Genomic DNA, 24199 nt, shown 5'->3' on the forward strand with positions numbered 1-24199 from the left:
CAGCACGCCTCCAGCCGCTCCTCTTGTGCTGACAGCTGTCGTCCTGGCAGACGATAACCCTCCCCCACTCGCCTCCGACCACCTCTCAGCGCCAGCCCTGTCTTCCAGCCGTCCACCCGGGCCGTCAGTTGCAGAACCTCTGACGTCCAACACACGCGCTAAGCGCCGCCGGAGCAGCTCTTCAGAATCCTCCGGAGGGTCGACAGAGACCGGCACTCAGTATATACACGCTCGAGGCCGGTCCTCGCATCGGCAGCCAAAGCGCCGCAGACACGCCCAAGAGACCATGCGGCTTACCACAGACTCACCTAAACCCTCGCGGTCGCCCTCGCAAACCTTCTCCAACGGTTCCTCAAATGGTGTCTCGCCTGCCAGACGGAAGGCCGCAAATGGCAGCTCTCATTCCAAGACCGAAAGCAACGGCTCGTACGCAAACGGTAACGCAGTAAGAGCACCCCAGCGGCCGTGGTTCGGGCACGATCGGGAGGAGGTCACCCGGATACTTATACAGAGTTTGACGGAGCTCGGGTACCATGGCGCAGCGGGGGCATTGTGTCAAGAAAGCGGATACGAGCTAGAGGGGCCGACGGTTGCCGCATTCAGGAGTGCGGTGCTGTTAGGTGACTGGGCGGAGGCGGAGGCACTACTGTTTGGCGTGGAGTCCTATGATGACGGAGGAGGAGTAGGACTAGGAGACGGAGACACCGGAATTGGGAACGGGAAGGCGGCCATAAGATCAAGCAAGAGTTCGTGGCAGTCGCAGGGTCCGGCAGGAGGACTTACGCTTGCGGAGGGGGCGAACAAGAGCGAGATGATGTTCTGGATGCGGCAGCAGAAGTATCTGGAGTTGCTGGAGCAGAGGGATCTAGGAGCGGCGCTCATGGTGCTACGGCAGGAGTTGACGCCTCTACATCAAGACACTGGGAGGTTACATGCTCTGTCGAGGTGCGTGGCCGGAGCACCCATCCAAGCACACGAACGAGCGGCACGCTGATGTGGTTATGCAGTCTGATGATGTGCCAATCGGCGGAGGACCTCAAATACCAAGCACAGTGGGACGGCGCTGTAGGAGAGTCGCGGAGTTATCTACTGTCAGAGCTGTCCAGTAAGTTATGCTTGAATGTGCCTTCCGTAATTTGCTAAGTTTAAGAAGAATCAATATCACCGAGCGTGATGATACCCGAGCACCGGCTCGCAGTGCTGTTGAGTCAAGTGAAAGAGAACTGGATATCGAATTGTCTATACCACAACACTTTAGCATCGCCCTCCCTCTACGTCGACCACTCCTGCGACCGCGACGACTTTCCACTAAAAACCGTCCTCGAGCTACGCAACCACCACGATGAGGTCTGGTTTCTCCGCTTCTCGCACGACGGCTCGATGCTAGCAACAGCGAGCAAAGACTGCACAGTCGTGATATACGACACCACGACCTTCAAACCACTGCATATCCTCGCCGACCATGACGCCGGAGTGTGCTATGTAGCATGGAGTCCCGACGACACCAAGCTCATCAGCTGCGCTCAGGCTCAAGACAACTGCGCACGAGTGTGGGACACGAAGGTATACACCTCCCCATTTTGCCTCTCACCGACCTCACCGTCAGTACACTAAAAGGCTTCAGACGGGCAAATGCATCATAACTCTCAACCACTTTACCTACCCCGTCACCTGCGCCGCGTGGTCACCAAACAGCGATGCCTTCATCCTCGGTTCCCAGGACACAAGCTCCGCTCTCTGCATCCACGACCTCAACGGTGCACGGCTGTACGCCTTCTCGGCATCCGAAACGTTCCGTGTGCATGACATTGCCATCTCGCCCGATGGCACCCGGCTCATCGCCCTGCTGGAGACCCGTATCGTTGTCTACGACTACCAGACCCGTGAGAAGCTGGGCGACTGGGAGATGGAAAACGCCAAGACATTAACAAGCTTATGTGTCAGCGGCGACGGACGTAGGATGCTGGTCAGCACAAACGAGAACTGCATTAGGCTGCTAAGTGTAGAGACGGGAGAGTGCCTACAAATGTTTGAGGGACAGAGGCAGAGTGAGTTCATCATTAGGAGCAGCTTTGGTGGTGCGGGGGAGGGGTTTGTCGTTAGTGGGAGCGAAGGTACGGCTGTTCATCTTCAACCCTTTGCTTCTGTCGTTGTTATGACGAGACGTCCCCCAGTCCTTGATTATGGACTGGAAAGACAGCGCTAATATGACGAAGACTCCCGCGTCTACATTTGGCGCACAAACGGCCACCTCGTCGAAGCGCTTGATGCCCATCGGCCTGGCTGCGTAAATGCTGTGGCATGGCATCCAACCAACCCGTCTATGTTCGCCTCTGCCGGGGATGATTGTCGGATTAGGATGTAAGCGCCAAGCCTCTACCCTTTCTCTATCCTTTATAACGTGATGAATGCTGACCACCGCAGATGGTCCAAGGACGTGCCAAGAGGGATTGCTACGTCGGCGAATGGCTTCGGGCGGTAGGGATCTGTTTGCGGTCGGGAACCAAAGCTCCATGGCCTGGGGTTGTGATTGGGAAGTGGCTTTGGTACTTGTGCGTAGTGCTATGATAGACCCACCTCTGCCAGTAGCGCAGCTATTATATGGAATTGCCCAGTTGCTCCATAATCGACATGATCATGAGGCCACATCGATGGTGAATGTAGCGTTTTGGTTAGCTGGGCATAGACGCGGCAAGGGGCTTTTCGATCGCGGATCTAGTGTTAAGTGAGCTGGGCATAGATGCAGTGATGAGCTTTCCAGGTGGGATTATCTAGCTGCTCTACAATAGACGAGACTAGGAGGCCGGTTCGGTTGTGAATCTGGTATTGAACAGACTGGGCGTGATTATGCGTTTGGGATCAATACCACACCTCATAGACGGTAATTTGCCTGCACTCACCGTCGATCCAGGCGCGGGAGGCTTCGTGCTGCTTAGGTATGAGTCCAGAAGCCATAGTTTCTACATGGTAAAGGGCTTCACAATCATTGATGTTCCTCCCCCTACAGCCGGCGATGCGATATTGTTCGCGGCAATGCACTTGTCGGATTGCTCTTTGGCCTGTCACAGAAAACCACTTTACGCGAGGCTGTCGCGTTGCGCGTCTAAGCGCGTCCCCTCCGCCCACCTCAACTCCTATCTAGATATCCGTGCGGGCAGTGACAACACAAACAACGAGCACAAAGCCAACAACAAAACTCTCGACCAACGATGGATAGGCAATCGGTGTATTCGCTGAGTCTCTTCGGTCACGACAAAGATGACAGGAACGCGGACGAGCAACCGTCACGCATCCAACAGCAGCTCGTCGACTTTGTGCTAGACTTCCACATTGACAATGTGTTTATATATCGGTCAGTGAGGGAATGGTCGCTTGCTCTACAGGCTTCTAACTTGTCGCAGAGACCAGATCCGGGAGAACGTTCTCGTCAAGCAGTACTACTGCGATATCGATGTCGCCCACCTCATTTCCTACAACGAAGAACTAGCACACAGGTTGAACAGCGAGCCCGCTGAGATCATCCCGCTGGTAGTGAACTCCTAGAAACCCTCTCCTGGGGACACTGTGCTCATCATTCGCAGTTTGAGGCAGCACTGAAGAAGTGCACCCAACGAATCGTATACCCCTCGCAGAAACAAATTCAGCTTCCCGAGCATCAACTTCTCCTCCACTCGTCCGCCTCTCAAATCTCCATCCGCGATCTCACAGCCGATAGCGTCTCCCACCTCGTCCGCATACCCGGCATCGTTATCGGCGCAGGCACCCTCTCCTCCAAAGCAACAGCCCTACACATCCAATGCCGCAACTGCGGACATGCAGAAACTATGTCTGTCGTTGGCGGCTTCGCCGGTATTTCACTACCTCGAACATGCGGCAGAATCACGGTGGAGGGGACCGCAGCAGAGCGATGTCCGCTAGACCCGTACTTCGTTGTGCACGAGAAATGCCAATTCATCGACCAGCAGGTGCTGAAATTGCAGGAGGCGCCAGATCAGGTGCCGGTCGGAGAGCTGCCCAGGCACATTCTCATCTCTGCGGACCGTTACCTGACGAATCGCGTTGTACCTGGATCGCGCTGCACGGTCATGGGTGTCTTCTCCATATATCAGGCGAAAGGCAGCAAAGGGAACAAGGGCGGAGCTGTCGCTATCCGCAATCCCTACCTGCGTGCTGTCGGCATTCATTCGGATGTCGATCACACAATGAAGGGGAACGCTATCTTCACAGAGGAGGAGGAGCAAGAGTTTCTCGAGATGAGCCGCCGGCCGGACCTCTTCGAGGTTTTTGCAAACTGCATTGCTCCCTCCATCTACGGAAACGCAGATATCAAAAAAGCTATCGCCTGTCTACTGATGGGTGGCTCCAAGAAGATCTTACCGGACGGGATGAAGCTTCGAGGCGACATCAACGTCCTCCTGCTTGGTGATCCCGGTACCGCCAAATCGCAGCTCCTGAAGTTTGTCGAGAAAGTCGCCCCAATAGCCATCTACACCTCCGGCAAAGGCTCTTCAGCCGCTGGTCTGACAGCCTCCGTTCAACGAGACAACAATACGCGCGAGTTCTACCTCGAAGGTGGTGCAATGGTTCTCGCCGACGGCGGCGTGGTCTGCATCGACGAGTTCGACAAGATGCGCGACGAAGACCGTGTCGCGATCCACGAAGCCATGGAGCAGCAAACCATCTCTATCGCCAAAGCCGGCATCACCACCATCTTGAACGCCAGAACGTCCGTGCTAGCTGCGGCGAACCCGATCTTCGGACGTTACGATGACCTGAAAACGCCGGGGGAGAACATCGACTTTCAAACGACGATCCTGTCCCGTTTCGACATGATCTTCATTGTGCGCGATGAGCATGAGCGTGGTAGAGACGAGCGGATAGCCAAGCACGTCATGGGCATCCACATGGGTAATCGCGGCGTTGAGGAGCAGGTTCAGGCCGAGATCCCTGTGGAGAAGATGAAGCGGTATATCTCCTACTGCAAACAGTATGTCCTCTTTTCCTCCGCCGTCTCCCACTTTTCCTGTGTTTGCCCACCCTCCTCCACCAAATGAATGGGGGGAGTGTTGACGCTGACATATGACAGGAAATGTGCCCCTCGCCTCTCCCCCGAAGCAGCCGAAACCCTCTCCTCCCACTTTGTCACCATCCGCCGCCAAGTCCACTCCGCTGAGCTGTCCGCGAACGCCCGCTCCTCCATTCCCATCACCGTTCGTCAGCTCGAAGCCATCATCCGCATCACGGAATCCCTCGCCAAGCTTGTAAGTCACCCCTTTCCCATCTCCCTTTCCTCTCCCTTCCCTCTCCCTTTCGCAGGCACCAAGACTTCCAACCGAGAGATTCCGCATTAGAAAGTCAGAGCTAACACCCCATCCAGTCCCTCTCCCCCATCGCAACCGACTCCCACGTAAACGAAGCAATCCGCCTCTTCCTGGCGTCGACCATGGACGCTGTCTCCCAGGGTTCCGGCACGGCATCCTCCGCCGAGCTGGCCGCAGAAGTCAACAAGGTCGAGGACGAGCTGCGGCGTCGGCTCCCCGTTGGCTGGTCGACCTCGCTTGCAACACTGAAGAGAGAGTTTGTGGGTGGCAGGGGATATAGCGAGATGGCGCTCAATCGCGCGCTGGTGGTGCTGCAGAGACGGGAAGTCGTGCAGGTCAGGCATGGGGGGAGCCAGGTTTATCGGTGTGGTGTTTAGGGCCGTTTGCGGGCGGGGTGGTGGGATCGGGGAGGTAACGCTGAGACGTGGGAGAGGGCTGGCAGGGCATGGCAAAGGCGTTTGGGATGGGCTGCTGGTGGTGGTGTTTGGAAATGTTAACGAGTTGTGAAGATATGGGATACGCCTAGTAGGGACAGTTAGATATCTGGAGCGATGGTGCTGTACGTCGCTAGAAGCGTGCTTCGGTACCTATTGAGATTGCGCTTGTCGGCATAGCGCGTTGTGTTGAGGAGTTTGCGATGGATGTTTGCGGATCGTGCGCGAGTGCTTCGTATGTTGTCGGCTATGCCACAGCAGCTTCATCTTCTTGAAACCATTAGTCAATATCGAAGTCATTCACTCCATACTCTGTTCTGCGACCTACCTCAGCATGGTAGACATTATCTCGGGCACTCTTGAAAGCCCTTGTGTCATCTTCGCAAGGGGACGGAATCCGCTTTGAAGACGTTATTCCCGACGCAATCAACCGGCGGCACAAGCGTCAATATCAGTTCGTGAGGCTGGTGAACAAGTCCAGAAGTTGAAACGCGCTTCACGAATGGTACTTCAGAATGTCCAAGCTGATTACTTTGTCTGCCGTTCAGCAGCTAAGGTAGCCTTCCGCAACACTATCAATTCGCTCACCAGCTCACTTCCATCTACTTCGTCATGTGCTCCGCTTCCTTAGACATCACGGTGATGCAACCAACCAGGTGACGGCGCAAGCACTGATGTCCATCCACGGTATTGGCAGATACGTTCATGAATTTGAATGCGCTCCGCAAAGGCCTTCATGATGTCCAAGCCGATGAGTACGCAAAGGCATCGGACTATGGATGCCACTTTGAATATCGACGCTGTCTACGAGCATTGCCTTAGCCCCCAACTGGCTCAGTGCGTGGCAGCACAGCGACGGTAAATATGATAAATTCATCCCCTCGGTCTCCGAACTGGATTAGTGCAAGGCAGGATAGTGGCGGTATGGATGGCAGCAACCCGCCCCTTGGCCTCCAGCTGGCCCAGTTCTAGGTAGGAGTACTACGCGCTGCACCTCGAATGCCTCCGTTTCCTTCCACACACTGTCCGTTGCCTTCCACGCACTCTCTGTTTGCTCTCACACTCTCTCTGTCTCTTTCCATGCAGCATCAACCCAAGCATCATTTGTTTACCGGCCTTCCCACCACACCTTTCGTACTTACCCTCAGCCAGCCTCCCCGTGCGCAAGCTTCTTGGCTTCCGATCTGCAGCTTATATTCTCCTCGTGCTCCTGTTCTTCTTCCTCTTTATCAAACTAATTTTCCTCCTCATCATCAAACCACTCTTTCTCATCGAATTCGCTCCGTATCAATCCCTCCATTGTGTTATTAGATTCAATCTCCTTGATCGATATCTCAGGCAAGTGAACAGTTCATGTCCTGTCCAGCAAACCCAACCGGCTAACCCCCTTAGTTTATACACCACGATACCGTGCTATGCCTTTGCCGAGCAATATTTAGTTCTCATCGCAGTCACCACTGCCTACTCCTTTATCATTCTACCTCTCCAGAAAAGCCAGCACGCATATCAGGCCGTTATCGAGGGCCTCGCCGCCGTCTTGGACCTTTTTCGCCATTATGTTTTTCACCAACGTCATGCCATCATCACCTTGTTTTACCTTAGTCAATACTACACGATGTCCTGCCCAGAGTGTCATGTTCATCGGTTTCCACGCAGCGCGGGAAACGTAGCTAAGCTAACCTATGCGTACAGATCCCCTCCATCGGCACGCATCAGTTCTTCAATCATCGATCTCTCAATCATCAATCCTTAAATCATCAAGTTTTCGTGAGCCTCGCGGCTATCAACCCAGGCTTCGCACTGATTTATGGCGGTGCCCTTCTCGTTCGCCAGGTCATCCTACCACGGCAGAGACTTTTGCGGCGCCGCCACCCGAGTTCAAGCGCGTCGTCGAGAAAAAGAGGAAGGACTTCGGCGCTGCGCTCGGCGTTGAGAAGGCGCCGTCAAATCAGCACAGTGTTCATTTCTATTCAATTATCTCAAAGAACGTTGCCATCCTCAGCATCTTGCTAAGACTCACAAGCTCTTGCTAACTGTAAATACGTAGTCTGCACTAATGAAATCTCCAACAAACGTGCCGTATACATGACTCCCCTGCGGGCATTGCCGCGTACATGGCCGAGATCTTCGTTCGCTTCTCAAGAAATGAAAAAGCACCAGCCACATGTCCTTAAGACATCGCATATCTTCTTGAAACATCCTCCGTGACAACGAATACCATCTCCTGCTTCAATTTCTGTTATGTAGTCCTTTCTGTGTGGTCCAGGGACAGACATGCCCTCCGAAGGCAACGAATCCAGTCACATTGCCATATGCCGACTTGGTCCGTGTTGTTTGTTTGTTATTACGGCGGCGTTGCCAGTGACCATGTGCCGACGAGTGGACGAGAGAGTGCTTCAAGCGCCGAGCATGTCGGCGATAGAAGAGCTGGCCCTCATGGAGCAAAGAGGACGCTTTGCGTTCGTCGGCGGCCTGTATGGATGCACCCGCAGGTTGTTCGGATCGGCTGGTATTCATAGCGCAACGAAGGGACTCGTGATCCAGATTGTTGATGCGCGGGCCTCGGCGAAAGGATGGCTGATCTGCTCCATCCTCTGAGATGTAGTCCCTCCTGGGTGGCATTGACTGATGTGGTCTCTGAAGGCAAGGAATCCAGCCGTATTGGATCATGCTGACTTGGTCCTGTATTGTTTATGATTCGTCATCGCCGCTCTGGGTTGGTGGGCGGAGCATGACGTGAAGTTGAATGAGCTGGCTCTATGGAGCATAAAGGATGCGTTTTGTTCGTTACGCAACCATAGGTTGTACGGATCAGCCGGCGTTGAAACCTTGATGGAAACACCCATCATTGGTATCGTTGGCGTGCGGGGCCTCAGCGAGAAGATGGTTGATCAGCGCCAGAAGGGGCAATCAGGTGGAGAGTATCCTCAGGCTGCTCGCGCCGTAGCGTTGCGTCGGCGAATCCGCTGTCGCGAGAAATGGCAGAATCGGTAGCGAGAAGAGCAACCGAGTAATGGAGGTTCTGGATGAGAACGAGCCAGATGGTCAGAAGACAGATAAGCTGAGCGGCAGAGCGGAAATAGCTTACCGGTAGTGTTTGAGAATCCTAGAAAAACAGGACAGTGCCTAAGGGCAGCACACATCCTATCATGGGTGTGATTAAGAGTTTCTGTCGAGCGAGCCGATTCCTTTGCTTATTTGGACCTCGGACTCGGTGGCTGCGGGAGCTAAAGGAGGTGAGATGTGAAGAAAAACAAAGGTCGTCCTGAAACGCGGCTCAGCATGGGCTGCTGAGTTTCCCTCCTGGAATGCCGGTGGCAGTCAACAGTGGATAGCCAAGGTGAGTTGCTGATTTTCTTTCCTTGTTCTCCTGGTCGCGGCGAATACACAGTCAAAGATGACTTGCGAAGGTTTCCTTCGTTGGTCCCCGCTCGTGGTGTGAGACGGGCAGCCAGAACGGGAGCTCTTGGGTTCCTTTGGCTCGTTCAGGCTGGTAGATAAAAGACGGACGGTCGGCAGATCCGTTGTTTCCCCTGCTTCTGACGGAAGATTGAGAGTCAAAAAGTGAGCCGCTGGCATTCTCTGGCTTGTTCGTGCAGGTCGGCAGAAAGCGGGCGGCCAGCAGATAAGTTGCTGTGCCTGCTTGTGGAGGAAGATGCAGAGCTGGACAGTGAGTTGCTGAGTTTCCCGAACGTCCGTGCTAGTAGCAGAGGACGGAAAGCCAGATGCTGTCATTGCTCGTAGCGGAAGACGGAGGGCTGGAGGTGAGTTGCTGGGCTTCATTGACAGTTCCACACCGGTAGCGCAGGCGGACGACTGGGAAAATGAGAGTCGCTGGGTCCTCTCGCTGATGCTTGCCGGCGGCCAGAGAGCCGCGAGTGAATTGCTGGGGGGGTTTTCTTGGGGTTTTCATTCTTTGAATCGTTTTTGGTGCCGGCACACCCATTGGCCGAATGAAATCGGGCCTCACGTAGCTCGGTGGCCCAAGCCCATTGTGGTGTCGATAATGGCACCGCCGGTGATGGTGGTTTCGAAGTCAACCACCCAACTGGGCTCCGGGTCTACCTCGTTAACACAGACTTCCGTACTGTGGTGAGTGTTAGTAGATGGCAATACACGGAAATGTGGTGAGAACTGAGGGTTGCTTCATTGACTTACCGCCTCGGTGTCCCTTCTCGCCGCCTTCTGAGCCCTCCGCTTCTGGACAATATGACGGGCGAGAAGGACGTACTTTTGTTCTCAACGATTATTGTCGTACTTGTGTTTGTGTCTTCCTATCTCTGTTTTCTCTTGTGGTTGCTTCTGGCACTCGATCGTGATGGCAAATTTGTCATGTCTTTACTGTCTTTGGCGGTGGGTATCTTCAACAGTCTATCAGAATGGTCATGTTGCCGTGGACATAATTGGGAACTCATTGTCATGTTGTGCCTCGCGCCTTGTGTCTTGTAAGAAACAACACAGTCTTTCCTCTGTCTCTATAATCTTGATACATCCATCGTTGAAGTGATAAGTAATATGACTAGTAGGGTATCTGATCACAAAATGAAGCTGAAACTTGAAATCTGGAAAACGAAAAAAGCTCGTCGACGTTGGTTCGTAGCTGCTAGCTGTTCCCAGATATCAACTACTTCCAACTCAATGCTTCGTAGCTCCTCCGCACATTGCCGGGTAGAAAAGGGTACTTAGTAGTACGCATTTCACCCTGACAAAGGCTTGAAACATGGGAATCCCAGGCGCGATCCTCGCCAACTGAACCCGTCCCCATATCCTGCCAAGTCGTGATGATTACCTCAGAACGCGAGGCCATCACGTTGTAATCCGTAGGGCAGTATTCGCACGAGGCAGATTGGGACTTCAGAGAGGATTGGGTTACCAGAACTGTGGGGTCCCTTGCATTGTAGATACATTCGATGGCCCCAGGATATATGTTATTTGTCCAGAACCACACCTCCTGCTCGTAGCGCATCATGAGATGCGGACAGATGCGGATTGTGCGGAACCATTTTCTGCTGAGGGAACGGTCCTTTCCGCGGGTGGGGAGTTTGAGCTCGTAACGCGACATGAGGAGAAATCTTCCCTGGGAGATCTTGGGCTTAAAAGTGTAGATAGCTGCATCATTCAGCGGTCCAAGACCCCGCACTTTATATCCTCTCATCAGCGCCTCCAAGCGGGTTGCACATGGCTTTCCCAAGGCGTGGTATTTCATCGCAAGTTGCACGTGACGGCGCGCCAACCGGTAGCCGAAGTAGCGCCTCAGGTGTTCTTTGCTGCAAGGACATTTCCGATCTTGCTGGTGCCGTTCAGGGACATCGAATCTGTTTACTGCATGGAGTTTCTTGCAGCGGTCGCAATACCGGTGATGGGGCAGTATCTTGTGTGCGATTGTAAGGAATTCGCTGCGGTTCGTGTCCAAGGCTTCTTGAACGGCGGATGGAGATAATGGTCCAAGAATTGCTCGTAAGTCGCTACAGCTTTGTGAAAGAAAAAGTCTTCCGGTAGGAGTCAATCGTTCGGCTATGAGGAGTACGACTTCCACTGGTGAGTTCAGAAGCGGCGAGTTTGTGTTGCTGATGCGTTTCCTTTCTCCGCTACCCTCTTGCCTCCAATCCCCAAGTCTTGAAGTAACGCGCCTGTAGGCCCCCTTCAGAATTTGAAGAACCATGCTGAATATGGATTCTGTGTGAACATGAGTCCGTTTCTTGCCAGTTCAATATATATTGTACCCCCGCCGTCCGACAGCAGGGCACCTGTCTTTTGATTTTGGAAGCAGCTATGGTCCGTCGTACCATGGTAACGTTGTCCAGGGGGTTTTGCACGGTACTGGGGTTTGCACAATCTAACGTGATAGGGCTAGCGTCTTAGCATATCGAGCAAAGCGCTTCGAACGCCTGGTCTGGGTAAGAACGTGACCAGCGCGGATAATTAAAGAGTCTACTCTCCCGGCCAAAAAGTAACTGAATCACGTGCTGTAGCCTGTGCTCTATTACCAAACTCAGCTAGCTCGGTTCTGGATAATCTTTTAATTAACTACCACTAATATAGCTCTAAACTAAGGCCTATATATTAGTATTGCAATGCGCGCTTGTATTGTTACCTTGCGCCTTTTCAGCAAGCTCGGATACAGTTTGGTGATGAAGCACGGGCTGCGGCACGTGATTCAGTTACTATTCGGCCGGGAGAGTTTATTTCAGCTTGCGGCTCAGACGGCAAATAAGATAAGAGTTCTATGGCTAAGCTCTACCCCACCTACTAATTAAACTCCTCCCTCTAGATTTTGTCTTATTTGCTGTCTAAGGGCTTCTAGTGCGAGTTTATATAAGGCTCGACTCGTAAATACTAAGAAAAATTATATCGCTAGCTTTTTAAGTAATCTTACTATAAAAAATTTAATTGTAGAGATGATAGAGATATATATAATAATTAAAGCTTACGTTCTTAGCTTTCTCTAGGATAACTACTTCTATAGTAAGAGAGTTTTTAAGTTTAGTATAAATAGTCTTAGTAAAAGCAGCTCGACTTATAAGTTTAAGAAAGTAATACTTCCCTCGTATTTCTCTAAATTTTAGAATTTTTTTATGAAAACTTAGGGAACGCTTTATATACTTAACATAAAGCGTCCTCTAAGTTTTTATAAAAAAATTCCAAAATTTAGAGAAATATAAGGGAAGTGTTAGTTTCTCACCTTAAATTAAGTCTCTAATAACTGTGCACTAGTGGCTCTTAGACGGCAGGAGTGACTCTATACACCACCACAGGCTCGTGCTAATACTAAGGCCACCCCTACAAAAGTCTGAGTCGCTAACTGAGATAAGGGAGAGTAGATCGTGCAGAACTCAGTGCCGGGCAAAACCCCCTAGACGACGTTATTAGTCGATCAGCCAATGCTGAGGACACAGAACCGAGAAGGAAAGTTGACGAGGAGGTCCTATACAGTAGCTGAAAGGTTTAAACTTGCCGACGTATGATGGGGCAGGCTGGATGCGAAGCTGAAGTCACGACACAGAGTCTTCCAGTTCACGATGCAGTTGTTGGTGGTCATGCAATCTGTATTAACTAGCTACCAAGCAACAAAGCCCAAACAAAGGAAACCACCACCAAACGCCTGAAACACCGAAAAAGCAAGAAACCAAATCCCAGAAACCCCGCACCGAACGCTTGAAAATAAATCCAATCCAACCCTACAAAAGAAAACATGACTCAACAAGTACAGGAGGTAAAACGCAGCACCAAATCAGACAACTACGGCAATCGCCACCAAACGCCGGAAAACAGACCCAAACAAGAATTACAAAAGAAAACAAGACGCGCCATGAGTATGGAGACTCCAGCCTCCTGGTGGAGGCTAGGCATCAAACAAGTTCTCCATCTCATCCGTCTCCGTGCTCCCGACACTGCCCTCAGGATCGTAGCTATCCGGTACCGGTATGGCTTTGTATGCCTCAAGGGCCTCCTTCCAAGTATCCACCGCGTGCGCGGCCACCGCCTCAGCTGCATAGTGCTGCTCCCAATCCATCTCCGGAAGCGCATCGTAATCCGTGTCGGAGCTCGCACGCGAGCGCGCGACATCTGCGGCGGTGTACCCATACACCATCAGCGGCCCCCAGCGCCACTCCGCGTGCCACCCCGCGAGAGTCTCACGCATCTCCGGAATGTTGGCGTAGTCTTGGTCGGGGTCGCCTGCGCGCTCCAGGTATGTGAGCATGATGCGCTGCCCGCGCCGGAGAAACTGACGACGTTCGGCATTGGTTGATCCGGCCATCTCGCGGTCCACTATCGGCAAGGCAAAGCTGATGGCCTCCATGGCCTCTTGTGCGGTGAGGTGTTGCAACAAATAGGTTCTCGGGCCCCGCCCCAGCACGCGATGTACGGTGATTTCCGACATTGTGTCGGTGGTGTCGTTGTTTATAGCCGACATGATAATTGCGGCGTCGTGCGCCATGAGATTTTCGGTGGTGAGGGTAGTGATGTTATTGATAGTGGTGATTGCCGACATGTTGATGATGATTTTAGTGTTGGTGATAATGATTTTGATTCGGTTTTGATAGTGTTTGATGATGATGAGGATGATTATAATAGTGTGAAAGTGTTTACGATGATGATTGCTTTTTTGATGATAATATTCTTGTTCAGCTTGAGTTTGATGATACTGAGCGTCTGGACAAAAGTGAAGAAAGTGGGAGGAGGGAAGCCGACACTTATGCTGCGCGGCACCACGCTGCGCGGGGCTCGCATCAACTCAGCGAAAAACTCTTGAGTGCAGAATCGCAGAATCTATCGAATCTGTACCAAACATCGAAAGCTCAATCGAGTCCAAACAGCGAAAAGATCTACGTTGTACCAAACTCATGAATTCCCACAGCCGACGAATCATAGAAAGATTACGATAAGCGAAAGGTAGATGCGGCCCACGATTGGCTGATGCAGAGTGGAACGGCCCGCCCTTGGCGCGCTAGGTAAAGCTTAGCATAACCACGACCGTTTTCCAACGTCGACAAAGTCTGGAACAAAAGTACGCTAAACTTTCTTCAGCGACTTCGCTCTGACTCAAAGGTCCTGTTTAGGTTTGTGATCTGCACCGATTTCTGGGCGCTAGCCTGAACGCCGTCACGAGATCTTTAGCGCAGATTTTTTCACGTGGATCATTCGAGCGCCAAGGCAGATTGAACGGGAGGTTATACGAAAAGAAAACGATGACCAGGTCGCTGAAAACCTTGGAGTAATAGCGCATGGTATTTTGGTATTTGCGCGAATCCAGTATAGCAATAGACCATCTTCGGTCCGTTTCTGAGAAGGAATCCAAGACGCGCACGGCCGCTCGAATACATCGCGATTCCCCAGTAAGACATTGCGGTTACTTCGCCAAGGACGGTAAAGCGCCGCTTGAGAAGGTAGAGTGCAGCAAATACTACTATACGACTAAGACCCTGGCTGCTAAGGAATGTTCGAAGGAACTGCTCAAGGAATCGGTTGCTAAAATGATCTATTTCAGACCTCGCCCGTGGCCTGCCAGCCTTCAACATAGCCATCACCATCAAACGCCTTCCATGCATTCCCCGCTGCCGGTATAGAAACTGTCTTTACTATACAGACGATCTCGCTGATGAACATAGAGTAACACAATCACGCTCTCGACGCAGAAGAATCAGTAGACGTTCGGCCTTTCGTGTCCGACTGGTTGTTCGTCACAGGTGCCGGCAGACCGGATGCTTCAGCAATCTTCTTGTTCTTAACGATATCGATGAGGTAGGCTCCGATATTGCCCGCGCCTTCAACCTTGCCGAGCCGCGCATCGAAAAACTCTGCGTCGCGAAGTAGCCTAAGGAAATAGATCAGCCATAGTGTCTTGAGGTCGGGCAGAATCGACGCAGTAACACGTCAACACATACCTAGCTTTGCCAGCAGGCGTCCTGACCTCCACCTCCTGAAACGCCTTACTCCATTGCTCCCGATAACTCTCAAACACCGAGGTCATGATCATCCGCACCGACATCTCCGGCAGATGCTTGCTCATAACGCGATGCAACGTGCTCGTCTCCTTGACGAGCGTCTCCATATGCGGGCTGACCTGGACGTCTGCCCCGCCATCAAAGTCCACTTTCCTCATGGTGCTGATATGGGCAGCTGCTCGTCCTTTCATGATGTCGCTCAGCTTCTCATGAATATTGGACTGATGCTCTTGGTATAGTCGCTTGACCTTGTCGAATTCTGCCAAGGCTGCCGCCGACGTGGGTGAATGGCGGCGGACAAACTCGCGGATGTATGGGATGATGGCTACAATGAAGCCGAGAGCCTGAGACGCCAGTGCCAAATGCTTCGTGTTGATATTCTTCAGGCCTGCACTCCTCGTAGCGCCTGCGGCGAGGATAAGCTGGTATGTCCGAGAGTTGAAGAGCTTTAGGTAGTCCAGCAGTGCAGTGGAGACATCTGACGCCATGCTGGGTATCACTGCGATCAGGTTCTCGAATTGCTCGATGCCTTTGAGGGCTGCTACTGCCGAGTCAACGAGAATGTACTTCTCTTCGTCAATTACGGCACTGCGGGCCTTCTCCTTTGCGGCGCCGTTCGTTTCAGAGGCCGCAGTCTCGCCGTTCAGCTTGTCGCCGTCTGGATCCTCCCACACGGCTGCTTTGCGAAGCCACGGGGATGGGTCTTTCGTCGTACTGTCAAGGATCCTCGATAGCAGCACGTTCTCCGCATCACTGAAGTCTCTTGCTTCCCAGCGGTCTGACTCCATGCTTTGAGCAAGGCGTTGCTTCTCAGTGTCGCCCAGAATAGAAACGAAGTCGGCAATTTGACCGTTGACCACACTCTTCAAAGCGGTCCCTGATCGACCAGACACTGCTTCACACTCGTCGGCGAACAGGCGGTTGAGCGTGAAGTACCGAAGGAAGTGCAGCAGCGGAAGTCGCACCGTTTGTTCGGTCCGCACCTTGAGAATCTTCGTGATCTGACTCTGGGCTACGTCCACGGCTTGGCCTAAGAGACTTGACATGTCCAGTGCTTCCATCAGCTCCTGCTGCACTTGGCTGCTCGATCTTGGCCGCGTAGTAATTTTTTGCTGCATGTATCCATCGATACTAGTGGCATCGGGACTCTTTAGCGGAGACCTTAGGCCGGGGGTAGAGGGCGGGCCGATGCCGCTTGTGACGTCTAACAGGACCTTGACTTGCGTACTTAGCCTGCGCAGTGCCTCTCCAACATTCGAGTACATCTGGACAAGCAGTCGCTCGGCGTCCTCTGTGCTCAAGGCTCGGAGATTGCGTGCGAGAATCGCGGACTTGTCCTGCTGGGACTGTGCTCGGCTGGCTTTGGTGGAAACGGACGATACTGATTCGGCATCGTCTTCGCTAGAGCTTGGCAAGTGTTGCCGAATCACATTCTTCATCTCCCGCATGATGGCTTCTCGGAAGGCTGCTGCTGCGGGACGAGTATGGCTGGACCTGCTCAGCCCTTTTAGAGTTGTTGACAACTCAGACCGGAGTTTATCGTCGGTCTTCAGGTAAGATGGAAACACAGATGGCGACTGTGAGTGATCACCACGAGACCTTTGAGATGCTGAGGCCCAGCGCTTGAGCGTCTCTTGATTGGAGACACTTTGTACGTGGCGACGCAAGTCTGCAAGTAGTGCTTCCAGAAACCGCAACTCAAAGCCCTTGCCAATGCGGAATCTAAGTTGCCTCATGCCGTCCGAGAAGCCATCTAGAGCCTTTAGCGTCCGAAGGTCGAGTAATCTTCGTGGCGTATCTTCTGAAAGCCACGGCGCATGCTGAAATCGTGCTGGGTCCAGCGAACCACCAACAAAACTGTCCAAGATATCCATACGCTCTAACGCAGTCTCGAGTTCGCCACTGTCAACCAGCTCCTCGCAATGCGTGGCTCCATCCACAACTTCTTGCACTTGTGTTGTAGCTTGACCCAGTGCCCTGAGGTTCTGCCTTCGCCGCTTCATTCCTATGATCTTGAGTCCACCGACGGCCATCTCCTGATCCAGATTCCGTAGATCTTCCCGTAGCTCTTTGATTCTAGCCACCGATTCAGCGGCTTCCGATTGTAGCTCCTTCAATGATCCAAGAGCGGCGAAAAAGGACGTGGATGCGCTTGAGATAGAGGAAATCAGATGCACCTCGACGGTATCCATATACCAGGACAGCTTCTCCTGGAGGATGGCATTGGTCGCAAGCGCTTTTCGTCCGCTCGGTCCCGGACTACTGACTGAACCGTTGGCACCCTTGATATCTTCTTGCCGCACAACCTCCGAACGCTCGCTCACAACGTCAAACGTACGGGGATTCTCAAGGTGGAAGTGGTCTTCAAAGAATATGTGCGGTATGGTAGTGAGAGGGGTCGGGACGTAGACATTTCTTCTGGCTGTTCGTGGATTGGGCCGCCGTTTCCCCTCGGGAGACTCGAGCGGAGGGAGCGCAGCGAGAGAGCCGAGCCTTGGAGTAGGTGGTGCTGACAACGATTGATGCGGAACCCCTGCTCCAAGGAGCTGAAGGCGCTCATCCTCCTGATTTGGTCTCTCTGAATCCCTCCGAGAGAGCTGCGGCGGCCAGTTGTTCGACTCATCCTTTGCTCGCTGGAACGCCTCAAACAACCTACCGACCTGCGTCAGATAAGGTTTGAATGCCGACGGCTCCACATGAGGGATGTTGGTGAGAGTAACGGGTGGTATATCCTTGGTAGAGGGTGGTCTATGAGAGGACGGCGCGGTGGTAGAGGTCTGCGGCAACATGCCGGTGCGTGTTATCGGAGGCAGAAGTAGGCTGGAGATGGCTTGTCGATGTCAGTAGAGCCCAAATTTCTCGGCGAAGACGCCTACCATTTTGCGCAGTCTCCGCTACCGCTCGATTTCTGCCATGCGCCTGCATCGATGTATCAAGCGATCCTCCAATAGAGCTGACAGAGCTTGCGGTCGACGGTCTCCGCACCGGGTCGTACCTGCTGCTCGCACTGGGTCTTCTCGACCAGTCATTTTGGGGGAAGGGAAACTGGGAGCGCGGCAGATGGGAAGGTGAAGGCGAGTCGGTAGAATCAGCGGTCCTCCGGGAGGGTGATGACATGATCCTACAGCGTACGGAGTGCTGCTGAGGGCTGCTGAACGCATGGGAAAGGAAGGCTTCATCGGGAATTGCTAGCTCGATAGGTTGCGCGTATCATGTCGCCCTCACCCATATCTGAGCGCGAGACTGGTGCAATCTCCACGGACTCGGCGCTTCACTCAAACTCGAACGATTGTACGGCTGTAGTTCTTCCATTAACTGACCGCGATGCACAGGCGCATTGAAAGCGCCCAGCATTTGGCTTCGGAACATCGTTGGTCCGTCTTGAACGTTGCTCCTGGTGATCTCTCCAGGGCACCAGCTCTGCCATGATGAAGAAAGATATCGACTGTGACTCCTCTGGGATATCTGTCGATGTTTGCCGGTGCAGCGTTATAGAGTCCGCTTCCGGGGCTGCGTAGGCCTCGTCGGATGATGCCCTTTCAGCGCGGCTCCCAGCCGGTCTGTATGCATCGTTTTGCACGGGTCCGTAGCAAGAGAAGCACTCTCTGTGCAGCTTCCGGCCCAACACGAAGGGTGTCTATACGAGGCTCCATAAGTGGCTTCATTAGAATGGCGCAGGTTCTGAGATAGAACCAGCATGCGACTCCTTGCAATAGAGCACCGCAGTGCTCTATGTTCAACTACTGCAATGCGATAGACCTTCGACCATACTTCCGTGTTGCTACATCAGTCTCCTCCTTCCACTCATTTTTCAATCCGGAAGCCGTGATTGATTTAAGTGTGCTGTACGTCCATGTTCCTCGCTTGCATCAAATCATCTTGACGTTTTGAGCCATCATCAGCTTGTTCCGGTATCTCTCATGAACGCAGAAATACTCCAATGGTCTTATTGCGAAACGTCGCGCCAGGTTGGTCACTGTGTCATCCTATCTGCCTCCTGAGATGATGCTCAAGAACCGGTGACCAGTTTCTGTTTGAACGCCATCCGTATGGTCTGGAAGGTTGCTTTATATCCAATTACAACATTCGGGCGTACGAAGTACTTAGGGGCTGCCAACACCGGTGATCTACTGCTGGCGTTGTGGCTGCGAGCACAACTACACGCCCAATTTTTCCTGAAGCCTGTAGCGGAAATCGCTGCGATTCTAACAGATAATTCTTCAAGCAACTTGTACAGTGTCTAATACCTACAGCTTTTGATGTATGGAGACCTCAAAGCCTTTGCCAGAGGGAGATTCCGATCCGCTGCGGGAGCCAAAACTGCATGAGTACCGCCCGCAGCGCCACAGCCCTCTTACTTCTCCTATGGGACAGTCCGTCTGTGAATATGCATTTTTGTTTGCTTGGTTCGTGCGTTCTCGCAAGGCCTTGTGAATTTCCAATAGCCGAGTGTCATACCAGTCACTTTTATGGTCAACATTCACAGCTCGCAAATGACCTTGTTTACCTTCCACTGCTGTCCAGATGCTCTCTTTCTTTCATCCAACCACCGCCAGCACTTTGTACCGTTTCACAAACATCGCTCCATCGCTTTACTCGCTACACAGCTTTACTCTTTCAGCATCGCATCGAAGCACATCACACATCATAAAACATCGCACGTCGTACAATGCCATCCCATATCTTTCTTACCGGAAAGCCCAAGAAGCATTACAGCCGGAGCGACAAGCGCGGCATCTGTCACGACCGCAAACCCTCAACTATGGTGACGAATACGGAAGCCGCTACGGTCTGGACCTTCAGGATGAGCGCAGTGGACGCGACTACATGCTCCGAAACGGTTCACATCCGTAAAGTCTCGAACATATCGACCAGCTCAGACGCCACAGCTACTTCGGCCTCTACCACAAGAACCCTAAACACGACTCTCTCCGCCGACACGGACGTACGCGATCTTACTACCGCTTCGGTAGACAAGGGTGTATTCAACGGTGGCCAGCTCGATAAAACCCGTTTCGAGACGATACCACACCAGAAGCTCCTCACGTCCGCTGCAGTTGCTACCACCGGCGCCTCGGACCTAAAGTGCAAGATCAACCACGGAAGCACGAATGCTTCCACCAATGCCATCTTTTGCGACACGACGACCGAGTCGACCAATCCGCACTCAGCTGGGAAGGTTCCGTTGAAAGAGACCTCGATGGCCTTGACACTCTACCAGGAGGCCCAAACAGCTGCTCCTGGAGCTGCCACGAGCATCACAAACCAGCAATCAGACGATGATCAAAACGATGTGTCGCTTGCAGAAACCGCGCAAACCCTCAATAGATCTAGCGCACTCGATACAGGTACGCTTCAAACCCTTGTTCTTTTCGTCGCCCCGACTGATGTGATCTCTGCAGATGGTCTTCGCCGCTCCGTCAAAGCCAGAACCGACGCGGATGAGAAGTCCCGCCTGGGTCGGCTCCTTCGCAAGCCTATGGCGTACAAAGGGCATGTCTTCCAACCTGGGAAGACCATCCGCATTGCTCACAAAATGAGCAAGAATCACGCCGTCGCCAAGTGGGTTCGCGGACATGGAACCGGGATCCGCAAGGGTGAGGCAGTCAAGGACATGGAGGTGGCTCGCCGGTAGCCGACGAAAGGAATAGCAAGAAACTGTATAAGATCAGTATGAGAAAGATTATGGATGGATGGGATTGGCTTTGGAACTTGGGCATCCGGCTTGTTGATGCAGACATGGTGCAATGGTGGCTGTATATTCTATGTGACGTTCAGCTGCCGGAACATGTAGCACGGGCCACCTAGGAGGGATTTTGCATTAGCGCTTCTGCTGTTCATTGTTGGGTTCTGCTCAGGGTTTGCTACATAATGAAGTTTTGGTGTACTGGCGAAGTATCCTTTAGATAAAGAAAAGCGGCGCTTTGATTGCTCACGTCTCTGATTGCTTACGTCGTAATGAGAACAGAATCCGTTCTAGAGCCATAATGCAGCATTTGTGAGCTCTGCGTGGCCAGGCAGATGCGTGGTCGGCGACGGTGGAGCAAGAACTGCACTTCTATGGTATGAGACGAGGTACATGAGGCGAGGTACGATGAATAATTACAAGAGAGTACCAAAACATCCCCGGATACATAGCATAGTGCCGAGTCAATACCTACACATTGAAAGTCCATCCTTGACGTGATACATTCTAAGCACTCCTCGCCTGAAAGGACTCTTGCTCGACCTCATGCCGCCTTGCCTTTCCCGATCCCAGCGTCTTCGTCTCCTAACTCTACTCCCCCTCTGTCGTTGTAGGACCCCACGCCAAACAGGAGTGCCTCTGCTTCGGCCCACTCATAGGCAACAAGGGACCTCCAGTAGGCCAAGCCAAATCTGGGAATGACGGCTATGAGGCCTACCTACAATTGCGACCCTGTGGGCTCGCTGGCTTTTCTTGTTGATATATCCGAGAAAAGACATGGTGGAGGTATTGACAATTTTATGAAGAATTGTGGTGGTGATGATGATGATGATAATGATGATGATGGTTGAAGAAGAGGTTGTTCTTGATGATGATGAAAGAAGAGGGTGTGAATGCGGTGCCGTTAAAGAGTTGTCCGGGGTGCCGCGTGTCCTGGATCACCGGTAGCGGCCCGAGGCACACCGATCCGATCGACGAAGAGCGGCAGGAGCTGCTTCGGTAGGCCGCTTGGGCGCCTCCACCGAACCAGAGCTCACCTCCGGACCTCTGCCCTAGCCCCGAATGACACAGTCTCGACGGCCTCTATGTCCGAGGGCCCAGTGTCACCGTTCCGGCCCGACCTTCGCGATCGACCCCGCGTTGAAGAACGCGCCTTACGGCAGACGCCTCTTACGACAGAGAAAGCTCCGTAGACCAGACCGGCCTACCAATCGATATGAGCAGATGGTCAGTAGTTCACCCTAAAGGACAGATTGAGCTTACCGGGGGGAACGCCAGGGTGGCGAGGGGGACGCAATCTTGCTAATCGGGTTCCGATATCTCATCGTGGTCAGTGTCCGACCTGGGACGGAGGGGGCGACGTCAAAGCCGGCCACCACCACTTGCCAAGGCGCGAGGAGATATACCACTCAAGGACGATGTCGCGGCGCTCCGAGAGGCCAAGTAATCTTGGTCAGGATGTCCAGCATGCGCAAGCTACCCCTAGACGATCATCCGTCCTCCACGTCAGGCGCGGCGCAGGTTGTGAATCTGGAACCCCGAAACGATGTCTGTCAGGAATGTTCAATCCTCGCTTTGTGCGCCGTGAAGCAATCCGGGACGTCCAAGAATTCAAGTGTGTAGTCGGAAGCCATCAGAGTAGCCTCGATTTCGGCAGTCGGAATTGCGTGGTTGCTTGTGAAGCTTGGAACCGAAAAGATGATTCCTAGGAGTGGGTCATCTAGGAGTCGGTCAAGGGCAAGGCACTGCAGCCGTCGGGAAGAGATAGCCGCTCGTGCGGTTGGGTGGTACAGTATGGATAGCCGTAGAGGAGCTTGCTGCCGATCACTCCCTGGTGTCGTTGAGAGACGCGTTGAAGCTCGTTCAAGTTATCCCGGAGTGGCGTGCATATCACGACGAGATAGTCGATTTGTAGAGCTGCATTGTCTCAAGAGTCAGGTTCTGGTCGAGTAATATTGAAGTTTGCGAAGCTCACCCAGCGGACTGAGAAACGGGGTGATCGAAGTGGTGAGAATCATTGTCTCGTGCCACTGGGTGTGCAATGGATAAGCCAGCGGTTTATAGAGAGGATACTTCTTCTGCTGCATATACTTGTGTTCAGAATGGAGAGTGGTGTTCCAGTACTCCAGCGCGCAACGGTGTTGAGCGTGCTGAAATGCGCCGATAGCCCATGTTGGGGTAGTCGGATATGGTCGAAGGTGCTGCTCGATGGGAAACGGCTTGAGGACGGGCCAGAGGCCGATGAGACAAAAGTAGTGTAGAGGTAGCAGTACCGGTGATGACGGTGCGGAAGCTGAAGAAAGTCAGTTGTCTGCGTATGTCTGAGTAGAGGAGCGGGATGGTTTACTTGCCTTAAGGTATCAACCGAGGAACGCCATCAAGTCTGGCGTCAAGCTGTTAGTGAAAGATCCTCCGTGTATTGTTGCAGTTGTTGACTCTCACTGATGAGCGCTATCGAAGAGAGTTAGGTGCTCGGTGCATGGTGGCTGGCATCGTGTTGGAAGACGGTATTGCGCAGCGGTGGTGTTGTATTCGAGACTGATGGATGAGAGGATACTGGATGAATCGGAAGAAGACGAGGAGGCATGGAGGTATTTAAGTCGTAAAAGAGAGCCAAGCAGCTTGCATTGAAGGGTGCTGGCTGAGGGTAAGTACAACTATATACTTAATCGGTTGGAACTTGCCGTCTAGGCTACTTCGGCTCCCCAGAGGACGTGGCATTCCTGATAGACTAGGTAGCGCGGACTGACGACTCCATCGTCATCAGTATAGAGGATTTTGGCTGCGATGCCTAGGGGCTCGTACGGTTGGGGTTCGAGCTTCTGCGTTAAGGAGGCGGCCCAGCCTTCGGTGGTGTGGGCGGCTGCAATCAGGTTGAGATTCTTCGCTCGGATGATCTGGTAGATCTGCCGGCAGCCGAGCAGGGTGAACTTAACTGGCATGTGCTCGATCGTGATCACGTTGTCTATATCGTATAAAGGTTGCGCGGCCCAGTCCATCGCGGGTGGTTTCTCGCCCCTCCCTGGCGCTGGGGGGGCGGTTTCAGCAAAGTGTAGTTCCAAGTAGTCCATAGCGACTGGTCGCTTCCGACAGTTTCCGGCGAATAATCCTGCGTGCCCACCATGCTCTTGTGAAATCAATTGCGCGTCACCGAAAAATAACAGTACCATGCTCTCACCAGTCCAGCTCTCACAATGCAAGCGCGGCCGCCAGAGCAGCACCATCCCACAGCTGCGTTCAGCTTTCGTCATCGGCTGCAAAAGCACTGTTCGAACTTCCATGGCCTCGAGCCCGGTCAAAGCGTTCTTTGTC

The 24199-nt window shown here is 52.9% G+C and overlaps 6 protein-coding genes across 6 annotated transcripts; 3 read left to right on the forward strand and 3 right to left on the reverse strand.

Moving 5' to 3' along the window:
• Positions 1-286: 286 nt before the first annotated feature.
• W97_02261 (uncharacterized protein) lies at positions 287-2365 on the forward strand (the record flags this gene model as incomplete). The annotated part of the gene is made up of 5 exons (XM_007780161.1): positions 287-945; positions 1008-1105; positions 1154-1563; positions 1625-2114; positions 2217-2365. 5 exons carry the CDS (start codon positions 287-289, stop codon positions 2363-2365), a joined length of 1806 nt encoding a protein of 601 aa, XP_007778351.1.
• An 844-nt stretch (positions 2366-3209) lies between these two features.
• On the forward strand, positions 3210-5698 carry W97_02262 (DNA replication licensing factor mcm5; the record flags this gene model as incomplete). Its single annotated transcript, XM_007780162.1, has 5 exons — positions 3210-3352; positions 3402-3528; positions 3582-4987; positions 5087-5261; positions 5378-5698. 5 exons carry the CDS (start codon positions 3210-3212, stop codon positions 5696-5698), a joined length of 2172 nt encoding a protein of 723 aa, XP_007778352.1.
• Positions 5699-13097: 7399 nt separating this feature from the next.
• W97_02263 (uncharacterized protein) lies at positions 13098-13748 on the reverse strand (the record flags this gene model as incomplete). The annotated part of the gene is made up of 1 exon (XM_007780163.1): positions 13098-13748. One exon carries the CDS (start codon positions 13746-13748, stop codon positions 13098-13100), a length of 651 nt encoding a protein of 216 aa, XP_007778353.1.
• Positions 13749-14875: 1127 nt separating this feature from the next.
• On the reverse strand, positions 14876-18318 carry W97_02264 (uncharacterized protein; the record flags this gene model as incomplete). Its single annotated transcript, XM_007780164.1, has 3 exons — positions 14876-15071; positions 15142-18031; positions 18078-18318. 3 exons carry the CDS (start codon positions 18316-18318, stop codon positions 14876-14878), a joined length of 3327 nt encoding a protein of 1108 aa, XP_007778354.1.
• Positions 18319-19963: 1645 nt separating this feature from the next.
• W97_02265 (uncharacterized protein) lies at positions 19964-20836 on the forward strand (the record flags this gene model as incomplete). Its single annotated transcript, XM_007780165.1, has 2 exons — positions 19964-20549; positions 20604-20836. 2 exons carry the CDS (start codon positions 19964-19966, stop codon positions 20834-20836), a joined length of 819 nt encoding a protein of 272 aa, XP_007778355.1.
• Positions 20837-23574: 2738 nt separating this feature from the next.
• W97_02266 (uncharacterized protein) lies at positions 23575-23958 on the reverse strand (the record flags this gene model as incomplete). The annotated part of the gene is made up of 1 exon (XM_007780166.1): positions 23575-23958. One exon carries the CDS (start codon positions 23956-23958, stop codon positions 23575-23577), a length of 384 nt encoding a protein of 127 aa, XP_007778356.1.
• Between the last annotated feature and the right edge of the window lie 241 nt (positions 23959-24199).

The sequence above is a fragment of the Coniosporium apollinis genome, assembly GCF_000281105.1.
Source record: "Coniosporium apollinis CBS 100218 chromosome Unknown supercont1.8, whole genome shotgun sequence".
NCBI classification, from domain to species: Eukaryota; Fungi; Ascomycota; class Dothideomycetes; genus Coniosporium; species Coniosporium apollinis.